At 36.2% G+C, this 12,499-nt stretch overlaps 1 protein-coding gene across 1 annotated transcript in view; it reads right to left on the reverse strand.

Annotated features, from left to right (window-relative positions):
- Nucleotides 1-12,499, reverse strand: part of LOC131437784 (protein still life, isoform SIF type 1) — a 416,149-nt gene that overhangs the window by 363,179 nt on the left and 40,471 nt on the right. Inside the window, 2 exon segments of the mRNA XM_058607355.1 lie at nt 34-321; nt 392-590. Coding sequence (XP_058463338.1) covers nt 34-321; nt 392-590 — 487 coding nt within the window.

Below are 12,499 nucleotides of genomic sequence, written 5' to 3' on the forward strand. Positions count from 1 at the left end.
TCCTGGACACGTCTCTACCCCGCCACTACCTACCTTTGCTCGAACGAGTCCGCCCGGTTACTCTTGTAGCCCGAATCGTTCAGGCTGGAATCCTGACGCAACGAAGGCAAGGAATCCCAGGGTGAACGTTTGTGGCCACCGCCGCCGCCGCCACTTCCAGCGCCACCGACACCCGTACCGAGGCCTTGCTGGGGTACCAAGCCGGCACCGGAACCCGAACCGAACGTTGAACTGCCCGATCGCCAACCGTCGGAATGACGGAACCATTGGGCACGGGCCGACTCTCCGATGCAGGATGCACAACGTGTTGCCGCTGAGTAGCTGTTGGACGCATCAAAAGATTTGGAATTAGTATCAATCTTCGGAAGAGTAGACCGGCGTTTATTCTTACTTGGAGTTGTGATCACTGAGATAGCCGCGGTCGCGGTCTCGGTCTCGTTCACGTTCTCGTATCAGCTCGTTACGATCACTGTAGTATCCGTCGCGGTCCCGGTCGCGTTCTCGTTCACGCTCACGCACCGGTGGCGGTCGCTCTGGGCCCAACCGATGCGGTAGAGGAAGTGTTGATGATTTGGCACTGGCGGAGGACCCTTGAAAGGCGAAATGCGGAAAAATTTTGCGTTTTACTGTCTATAATGCTGAATGCATGTTGCTAAATTGTTCTCTCATATACCGAGTAATTATTTTTCAGAATCGTATAGAATGTCTTTCAATGTTGATAGCTCTTTCAAAAACATAATTTACCCAACACGTATAGACCAAACATGGTTGCTTGAACAGCACTTTATGGCAGTAATAGGAACTCAACTGATGTCTTATGGAGCACCTGTAATAAAATTAGCCTTCAAACCACTGTTTGAATTTAAACGATCTAATTTCTCAAATTATTTTATAGCGTTCTTGTTTTCAATGGTGACACAAAACCGGTGTAGGGCAGCAAAGGATGCTTTGATTACACCCAAATTAAAGCGAGTATAGTCGGTGTTACACTAAACTAAGCGTTGAAAACAAAAATGGCGTTAGAGTTCAGTTGATGACATTTGATATAAAGATCACAAAAAACACTACAATGGACAGCCCTATGGAACTTTTCGATCTGATGATACAAAACTATTGTCAAAATCACTGTTAACCCATTAAGTCCTAGCGTATGATATATCATACGCAAAACTTTCTATATTTCAATGCATGTTTACTTTAGAAGTTTAATACCTAACAGCTTTACTATAGCATTAGTTGATAGTTTACACTTCTAATTTCTTTGTATATTAAAATTGTTTTCAAGTGTCAACGTTTTATTTGTATTATACTCTTGTAAAGTTCACACAAATCACCAAAGAAAAGTAGACAACACATTCGTGTGAATCTTATGTTCGCAACCATAGATTATGCTTCCATCTTTTGACAAACCATTGCCAAAGATTCAGATTAGTTATTTCTGAAGTGAAATTCCAAAAATATATGTTAAACAGTAGAAAAATTTTTGTTAACATTTGAACGTATGATATATTATACGGTGGGATGATACAGTAGTATTTTTTCCAAAGCATATCGTTAACCAATATACTCGAGTATCAAAATTTGATGATTAGTTGAAGTCTTTCGAAAATTTCTTGTCATCAGCAAATCAAATTCATTTTTTTATATCTTCGAAATGTGGAATATTAAAAAAACATGGCTGCAAAAAATAGTGATAAGGATAGGGACCCTTCAAGATTTGACGAACACGTGAATATGGAGTAGAACTCTAGCTTAGAAAAGTAAGTATGATTATTAAACATTGGAAACACTATCAAATGAGCTTATGATATTCTCAACAAATCGTACAAATATTTCAAATATCATACAAATACAAACAGGTAATAGTAACAGGTAACGAAGAAATGGAAACAAATGAAGTTATTTTTTTAATCTTCGATTAGACAGATTTTAATCTTAAAGTCCTTCACCACTTCGGGCCAGAAAAACCTTTTGACCCTGTGTGCGGGGTTGGGAATGGAATCCATGTAGGCTGAAAGAAGGGCATCGACAAATGAAGCTGTTTATTTCGTAACATCTTCAACACAAAATATGATGGTATTGATGCTATCTGCTCATTTGGTTCAAATTTGGGAACCCCTGGGTTATAATGGGTTAATGTTAGTTTTTAATATTTGGGCGGAATTTGTGGAATTTGGCCTTTCTGTTTCAACAGACTTCGTAGCCGATGTCAAAATTTCAAATCAATTGAATGATTCAGTTTAAGTTACCAAAAATAATTTATTGCTCATTTTTAGAGAAAAAAAATTTAAACACGTTTCTCTGAAAACCAATTTCTCGAAGTCCGGGAACACGATCCTGCAAAATTTACTGATTCGATTCTTTTCAAACTTGGAACATACTTTCTTGGTATAAAATGTCTCCCCCCTACGTTTTTGAAAATTTTCCATTTTTATATGATGGTAGTTTTTCACCTCAAAATTGGCAAAAAATAATAACTTGATAACTTGATAATGACGGAGGAGGAAGAAATAACTCGTGAATATAATATTTTTAGGTTTCAGATAATTCTACGATGAGTTATCGTGTTTACCGCGCAACGTGATTCTCGAAAGACGTTTTGCGGAATGCTCTGTTAACACCTTATTTTCTTATATTAATATACGGAAATTTAACTGAATATTCTTTTAATGATGCTTTATAATGTAAGAAAAGTTTGAATAAATTTGCTTAAGCTGTTTTTCGGTAAAAAATTACAAAACATGTTTTTTGTTTCTAATTATCCCTTACTCCCCCCTTAATCTATCTAGTGGTGTGATAATGCCTTTGTCTTGCCATTTAAATAGTTTCATCTTCATCTTCGGTCATTAGAGAAATAACCTAATAGTAGCTTTCAAACAAGTCTAAGTCTTTCGAAATCGATTCTTCCATCTTATGTCACATATAACATTACATCTCTCAAACCGGAAATATTCGTCATAACACTTCCACATTTGATTGATATTGTTAGCTTATTTTGAGCTACTTTGTTGAAAATAGCACCTCTTTAGCTCTTCATTTGATCGAGTTACATCAATTTTCCCGAATAAAAGTAGGGTGGCTTCTGAAAAATCACTTTTTTTGTTCTAACTTTTTTTGTGAAACGTCCTATCGAAAAGTTGTATTCAGAAGAGTTGTTAAACCAATCATTGCGCATAATTTTGCTCAACCAAGCTTTTTCATATGAGCTACCAGTAAAAAGTTATGATTGTTTTTTCATCAAAAACTAGTCAAGCTTCAAATTTCAATATTCATTAGATGCCAGATCGATAAAAATGTATCCTATGCGGTTCCTGAAAGGTCATAATATAAGTAAAAATTTAAAAGAAAATTGGAAGGGTGTTATTTTTTTTAATTTATTTGAATTAGTTTTAAAAATACCTTCAAAAAACTCAAAAATATTGCATAACTCTTAAACGTCTTAACGTATCAACATACTTTCTTCAGCAAAATAATAGTATCAAATTAGTTCTACAAATGTTCCATACATTGTTCTTTCGAGAAATGAGGCACACAAAAACTACAGCCGAAAATAGATTGCAGAACAATTTTAATCAATTTATTACCAAAATAACTATTTCAATTGAGTTTGAGCAACTGAGGATTAGAGATACTGTGTAATAGGGTTATTCCGAACTAGTTGGCCATGATAAATCTATGAACAGAAATTTTCATGATTCGACAACCATTCCAACAAGCTGGTGGGAGTTAGTAAAATGCAAATATTTTTATCCACATCGTGCCAAGACACCTATGACACTGGCCCTTCTTTCTCATCCACTTGTGTACCAAATAACGAACAATGAGTTTTGGTTCGAATAAATACATCCTACTCATCTTAACAAACTAATGATTATCTTGGGTTTCAGGAAGTGCTTTGACTTACAAAAAATCTATTTTCAGTTGTAGTTTTTGTGTGTCTCATTTCTCGAACATACAATGTATGAAACATTTGTAGAACTAATTTGATACTATTATTTTGCTGAAGGGAGTATGTTGATACGTTAAGGCGTTTAAGAGTTATGCAATTCTTTTGAGTTTTTCGAAGTTATTTTTAAAACTAATTTAAATAAGTTAAAAAAATAACACCCTTCCAATTTTCTCTTAAATTTTTACTTATATTATGACCTTTCAGGAACCGCATAGGATACATTTTATCGATCTGGCATCTAATGAATATTGATATTTGAAGCTTGACTAGTTTCACAAAAAAGTTAGAACAAAAAAAGTGATTTTTCAGGATCCACCCTACTTCTACTCGGGAAAATTGATGTAACTCGATCAAATGAAGAGCTAGAGAGGTGCTTTTTTCAACAAAGTAGCTCAAAATAAAATTTCCTACAACTTTATTGTACAACAAAATCATTTTTGAGTTCAATTAAGAAAGTTAGATATTAGATTTCAATCTAAATGAGGACCACCCTAGTAACTTTCTTCATCAAAAGGAGCGCCATTTGATTATAAACAACTTTTGTGAGGATACCAACTACAAAAAACCAATATTTAATAGTGAAAATATTTTTGTCACGCTAATTTCCCGTTTCGGACCATAGTGCAATGTGCGGTTAGTCGTTTACGTGACTTATAGGTATTATTATATCTTCAGAAGTGACAATTCTATAGAAGCTTTCAAATAAGCCTAGGAATATTAAAATCGGTTCTGCCATCGCTGAGAAAATAAAAGATACAAAAAACAACGCGTTTTGTCGCTTATGTCATTTATACCATTATATCGACGACACGACCAGGCACTCCGAAGGAAAATCGGAATAAAATGTGTTCGTGAGCGATTTACCGCCAGTTACCGCAAATATAGCGACCCCTTGTTAATGATAAAAATTAAATTCTTAACCAACACTGTTCTAGTTGCTACAACATAGTTACCAAGGTACCCTAGAAATAAAAATAAACAAATAAATTGAGAAAGTTCGTCTGAATTCGAATATCGCAAGATTGCTTCTGGGAAGTTTTGAAGATTGTTTAAAATATTTCTCATAACAGATTTATAATTTCAGTTTGACCAGATGGTGGTGTTTTGGAAGAGCCTTCAAGCTTTTTAATCGAGTAAGCTTTCAAATATGAATCTCCAGAAAATATACGAAATCTAGCTGTGTATATACCAGATTTCGCTGTGGAGCTCTACATAAACTTCGACTGCGAACTTCACTATGAATTAATTAATTGTTTCAGTTCGTGCTAGCATCTCATCAGACACAGTCGACAATTGCTTACGGTCGAGACGATAAAAACAAAGACAATGCAGTGTAGTTGACAATAGAGTGTACGAAATGAGCAAATACGATTTAACAAAGCCTGAAACTTGGCCTACAAGGCCAAATTCAATCTGTATTGATTTCAAGCGATGCAAAGTTAGACCAGCAGCAACCGAAATTGAAATCTTGCTTAAGGAACGAATGCATCTAAACGTTACTTATGTAAGTGAGATTCAATTCAACAAGGCGTCTAACTGTGTGTACATTATGTTTAAACGTGAAAGCGATGCAATTGCATTCGCTTCGGTTAACAACGAGGTGCACAGCGTTGAGTGTGACAACATTAAATACAAAATTCCTGTGCACATAGTGGACAATGCCATACAAGTACGCGTGCATGACCTTCCCCCGCAGTCCAGCGATGAGTATGTTCGGGAAAGTATGTCGCAGTACGGTGAAGTTCTTTCCATCGAAAGGGAAGTATGGCGAAATTTTTTTCCGGGTATCCGGAATGGCGTGCGAGTGGTACGTATGCAACTACGTAAAGCAATTCCATCTTACATCATTTGTAATCAAGACGGGAAACATCCGTGTAAAACGCTGATTACGTATGAAAATCAACTGGTTACATGTCAGTTTTGTGAACAACCTGCACACAACGGCAAACCTTGCACTGAAACCGCAAAAACGACATCTTCATACAAAAATAAGGACAACCGCCCAACAACGGAAACTAGTGAGCGCAGTACTTCTGTTGTACCATCAAACCCACCAGCAACTGCAATTAATGCACAACAAGGCGCGTCTACAGCAACTAACAACCAACCCAAGAATGCGAATTACAAGGAAAACGAAGAAAAAACGGAAACCAATAACGATACCACCGATGCGGCAATGGAGGACGAGACGAGCCACGAACAAAGTGCCCCTCACTCATCGCAAGCTAAAAATGGAAGCTCCTCTCCCCCTAGAAAAAGGGTGACAACGAGATCCAACGGTAGAAAAATTATTTTATGTAATAAAAACAAGGCTTATTCGGCCACATAAAGCTTGTACGCAAATTGGCCTGAATAAAGAAATTAAAAAAAAAATAATTGTTTCCTGATAAGAAATTAAGAGAGCGTGTATAAAACAGCCCAAGAATACGGCCGGTTACTCACTCAAATTGTTATCTGTTCATAGAATAAATATCGATTCTACTATGACACGACCGACCGCAGTAAAATGCCTTTTCTTTTTTTTTCAATGAAAAACTAAAAATAGTTGTTGCATTTTACTTTACATCTCGTTCAGGGATGTTCTGTTTGTACAAGTACCGAGTGTTTGAATACGGGTGGATTATCTTAAGTATGACTCGCAAATTTTTTAATTCTGTCATATCGAAAATACTTCTTCACTAAGAATCTGGGTGAAGTTAATCTAAGTCGTCTTAATCGTTTTAATTTTCGTCATATTTTCCCTGTATGAGTTTTTATTGATATTTTGTCGAATTGGTAATTATATTCGATAGTATCAATTTCGAATGTAGGGAAGAAGAAGATGCTTTGATTACACCCAAATTGGAGCGAACATAGTCACAGCTACACTACACCGGTGCAGCGCTAAAAACAAAAAACGGCATTATATTTCCTCTCCTTTTGATCCTTTTTCTATCTTGACGGCTGTCCACAAACTTGGATTTCTAAGCATAGGCGCATAAGCAAACGATTTTGCAGCCGTTTTTACAAAAATCGTTAGATGGAATATAAGCTAACCATTTAAATTAAACCCATAATACATTTATAATTGCAATTTCGTCTTCTTCCTTTGCGACATACAATAGAACCATGGTTAAATACTTATTGATTTGTTTTGTTCTATTAATTTTTTTTTTTCAATTGAACAACAAACGTAACCAAGGATATTGTTATTCTAGAATCAACAGTTTATCAACCTGGGTTGCCAGTTCCAAACATATTTACCAAAATCTCATTTTGACATTACGAGTTACTGAGGGGTAGTTAAATTTACGATACAGTTTTAAAAACGAGTGGCAGGTCGTGTCGTCGATTATATCTTCGGAACCAGAAGTCAGAGCCATTTGATCTTCAAACTTGATCAATGGCTCAACAGTAGCTTCCAAACGAGCGTAAGTTTGTTGAAATCGGATCAGCCATCTCAGAGAACATTGAGCGGTGAAAACGACGTGCTTTGTCGATTAAGTCACTAATACCATCATATCTCCGGAACCAGTAATATAATGTAATGTAATGCAATGTAATGCAATGTAATGTTAGTAAGTTAGTATACAAATTCTTCTTCCTCCATTACACATTGCAAGTAGGTTTATTATCTTTCCTACAAAAAATCACAGATTCGCGAAAGCAAATTTACAACTTTATTTGCTTTAGTGAATCTATAATTTTTTGTAGGGAAGATAGCATACCTATTTTCAGTGATGGCCCAGCACACGAGCCATCTCTCATACAGTCCGTGTGCTGTACCTTTTCAAAAACACGCACACGAAGTCTGAAGCACACGCTCGTGTGCGTGTTGCTACTAGATCGAGAGTCGTATGCTTCGAAGAACCAGCTCGCGATGCTGTCTCATCTGCTGGCTCATGAGCTGGAATGGGGAGCTAGCTCGTGAGCTGACTCATGTGCTAGCTCACGAGCTGAGTTGAGTGTCCGTATTGTTTTTTATTTAATAATGTAATATAATTTTTAAGCACACAATGTCCGCTCTTGTATTGTCTCTTGTCAGAAGGTGGACTACACAAATAGCACACGCTCATGAGTCTGGTTTGAAAAGCACGGCACACGAGTTTAATAGGCACACACTGCAGGTATAGAGCGGCTCGTGTGCTGAGCTCGGACATCACTGCCTATTTGTAATGTGGTATGGAGAAAGAGGAACCAAAGATAAACTCAAGATAGAGTAGTCGGCGATTTCTTATGTATCATTTTATGAAGACCCCTCGTTGAAATCGGTTCACTGTCAGTTCAATTATTATTTGAAACAAAACAACAAGCGTCTGATCGCTACATGCGTCGTAATTATGACAATGTTTGTTTATGTAGAATTAAGCTCAAGTTATAATATGAAGAAAATTGTGGCATTTTGCTGCATATCAAGTGGTTCCTGAAATATGAAAACCGAAACCAATTAGCATTAGACTAAAAAAAAAAATTTTTTATCTTACGAGGCATTAGAAGTGAATGGAAGTAACCAAATGTTCTAGGCGGTATGTTTACATATATTAACTACCTTACCACCTTGTATTGTTGCCAAGGTATTCTACCGTCATTTTCAAATGTTTATCGACACTTTTTAACGAAGGGTCAATAAAATTACACTATTACTAAGCTCACTGGTTCACGATTACTGATCCAACATTTTTCGGTTAACCGTATGGGACATTGTAATCTTGAGTTTACCTATCTTTGGAGGAACTTGTATACTAATTTACTAGTGACTAAATCCTGTATATGATAGGGCTGAAAAGTCACTGCTTGTGAAGAAACACCGAACTTAAAGTTTAAAAATTCAAATTGATTCATCTTACAAAAAACGTGCTTAATCCACCTAGCAGTGAGATGATACCTTTTTTATCAATACGCATGTGTCTTTTGCATGAATATTCTTCGGTGTTTCAGTTTTCATGACATTATTTTAATGACCGTCGTTTTAAGCGACAATTTTAAATTTTAATCACTCTTTACTCTGTAATGTCGAAACTGCAAATCGGATCGAATTTGAATCCAAAAGTGGGACAATCGATTAAACATTCCATGATATGTCGAAGTAATTTCCACTTTAGAGTTTACGGTAATTTAAAGGGCGGGTCGGTTCTAACACGTTTGAAAAATCATTTATTATTTTCTTTATATTTGCTTTTAGTAAAACATTTTAAGAATTTTCTGTGAAATTTTCAAGCCTATTGGAACGAAACTCTGGAAGTTATAGACTTTTATCCATGGCTATCTCATTCTATGAAGAAGCAAGAGCTCGGCGCACAGGCCAAAGTTTTCTACTTCAATTGGCTACAAAACTTGACAAAACATTTTTGAAATGTTTCATTATAATAAATAATAAAAGAAAAAATATGATTTTTCGAAAATGTTAGACCCTACGGGCTCCCTGTAGTAATTAATTGTTTCCATTGATTTTATAGACAAAAAAAAAATTAGGCGCGTTTTTCTCGAAAGCAGCTTTTGAAAGTTCGTGTCCATCGTCATTCAAAAACTACTGCACCAATTTTTTTCAAATTTTGCACACACTTTCTACATATAAAATACCAAACTCCAACGTTTTTCTTTTCGTTTAAGGTTTAACAGCTACAAAATGGCGGACTTTTTCGTGAAAAATCGTAGTTTTCACTTTGAACTACAACAAAAAACTAAAAAAATTTAAAAAAAATCAAACAGAAACGTTGGGGTCTAGAAAAACTTCTTCCCTAACTATACTGCGTTCATTTGTTCACTTCTAATTAGTCAGCGCTCAGATACAGTGGACACCGCAAATCATGATTTTTAAGAATCGTTCTCGAAAATACCTCTTCACCGATTTATTTCTCAATAATTTTCCACGAAAAAAATATAAAATGTTGTTCAAATGATGCTTTTAATCATGCAAAACATTTGAATTTTTTTTGAGCGATAATTGTGTAAAAAAATTTGTAAAAATTATGATTTTTTTCATCGTCTTTTCATATGAATCTGAGTTTGTAGAAAACGGTTGAGTTATCTCCGAAAAAAATTTAGAGAAATTATTTCTTTGAAATTATTATCACACACGCATTAACTGATCTCGACGAACTGATTCGAATGGTATGTAGGTGTTATGTTCTTCCAGCATTTATTGCTGTAAGTAATTTAAAACAATATAATTACGAAATTTCTTTCAACTGGAAAATGCTGCTATCATCTGGTTTACATACGTCATATTCGAACGATTATGTTGCCAAAAACGAACCGTGCTAAAATCGATCCAAGGTAAAATGCCATGAAAACGGATGCTGTACACAGTCTTTTTGGTACTTAGAAACAATTGTATGTAACAGTATAAAAATTGTGTTTTGCGATCTCAAAACCATTTAATAGCGTTCTGGGTGACGGGAAGACCTTTCATTTGCGACTAGTTTGATCAAAATCGGTCGAGCCATCTCTGAGATCTCGACCTCTTAGTTGACAACACACACACACACGAACATTTGCTCAGATCGTCGAGCTAAATCGATTGGTATATGACATTCGGCCCTCCGGGCCTCGGAAAATTTTTCTAAAGTTTGAGCGAATTCTATACCTATTTTTTATATTTATAAAAAAAGGTAAAAAGGTAAAAATAAAACATTGTTTGACAACTGCTCTATTCTCCTAGTTTGGATTTTATTTTGAATTCATTAGGTGTGGAAAAGACGTTTTTCGATGTCTACTAGGACCTTCTTTTTCAATTTGAAGGAATTTTACGCAATCCAACTGGATTATTTTTGCCTATCTCGTGAAGAATATTGGAAGCTGGAAGTTTAAAAACAACGGTATGAATTTCAAAACAATCCGCCAAGATTGTTAAATTTTTGTCAATCGATAAAAATTGTGGAAGTGGAAAAAGACTGAAAAATGACTCGGGATGTTTCAAAGAACAGATTAGAGAATTAAAATCTACTATGGGATTTTATTCGAACCGGTCGAAAATGATTACAAAAAATTTACTCACGCACAATACTACATCGGGCCTCTCACAGAAAAGACGCGGATAGTTTCGAACCGTGTATATTTTTGTTGAGAAAAGGTCTCTGGATGGCCCAACACCAAATTTCATGACAATCTATCCATTAGTGTTTCACTAACAGCTGATCATTTCGGACGAGTTCTAGTTTTCTAGTCCACCATCCTCCCTATTATCTAGACCTGGCCCCCAGCGACTATCATCTCGAATGCTGTGGTCATTGCTGAAACGGAAGCCTATTTTGAGGGCATTTGATGGCATTCAAATGTTGGAGGATGGGTCAAGTTTATAGTTCTAGATGGAGATTATACTGAAAAGTTTTCACGGTAAAAATCGTTATTTTCTTCGTTGTGACCGGGACTTCTCATTCTATGTAGTACCTATTTAAAACTATGTAGTTCTATCATCAATCGATATACTCCGGTAGGTAAAATAAAGCTAGAGGTTCAATTGAACAAAAGTAATCATGTAATTTATGTACAGCTCGATACGAACCAGAAGTAACTAATTTCGTTGCGAATAATAATAATAATTATAATAATGTGCCCAGTGTTGAATATGAGGGCGTTTAATATAAAGTTCCGGCGATAAAGACATCGACGGGTGTGTATGACCTTCTTACAACCAATATAAAATCATTTATCTCCGCCACAATTAACAACGGTTCAAAAATTCCGCATTCATACGATAGAGACAATGAGAAAGTGGACCAGATCCTCAACGACACTTCCGGTAAAGACAACGTTAGCAACGACAAATCCGTGAACGGAAATACAATTATCGAGTCAAGGTAATGAGACCCACTTTCCACCAAGAGAAGGAAGATCTACGAGATCTGGCATAAAAAACCTATTTGCTTTCTGCATACAAATCTTGCATAATTATAAGCTGGTTCTGTATAGCTAATAGAATCTTGGGCCGTGCCAAATAAAGCAAAAGAATGGAAAAGTTTCCCGTTATAAATTAGTTAGACTTTTTTTTCGATCACTTTGCGGTTTTTCATACTGGCATGCAATTACTAAAAACGAGCCATCGTTATACAACCGCTCATAACAGTTTGCAGGCTCATAGATAAAAAATTTTCACAAGCAGCAAAAGAGAAAACAATAACTGACAGAAAAAGACTTTGTAGGACGTGTAAACTAAACTCTGACTGGCAATGGAGGAAAATCACGTCCGATTAATCAATACGACAGGCGGATTTCGCTCCCACGAGAGCTCATAGTTTGCGCAGAACTACCGCACCGCAAAACTGCCATTCCATTCCGATTCCGATAAGCTCCCGCTGCACACGTTGACTGATTGCTGGCTCTGTTGGCTAAGCATTAAGCACGCAGATGGTGCGTGAAAAAGGGTTCACCAGGGATTACCAGAGATTTTCATCAAGGATATTTTTTCTTCCGGTAGCATCACTGCAGTTTTCTGGTTCGGGAACGTGTTTTGTTTGATTTATTGGCGAACAATGGGGACACGATTAGAGGGCAGCCGGAACGAAAAAATTTCGGTACGGTTCTACCGACGACACGACCAGGCACTCCGAATAAAAATTTGCATTAAAATTG

This window comes from Malaya genurostris, chromosome 3, assembly GCF_030247185.1.
Source record: "Malaya genurostris strain Urasoe2022 chromosome 3, Malgen_1.1, whole genome shotgun sequence".
NCBI lineage: Eukaryota > Metazoa > Arthropoda > Insecta > Diptera > Culicidae > Malaya > Malaya genurostris.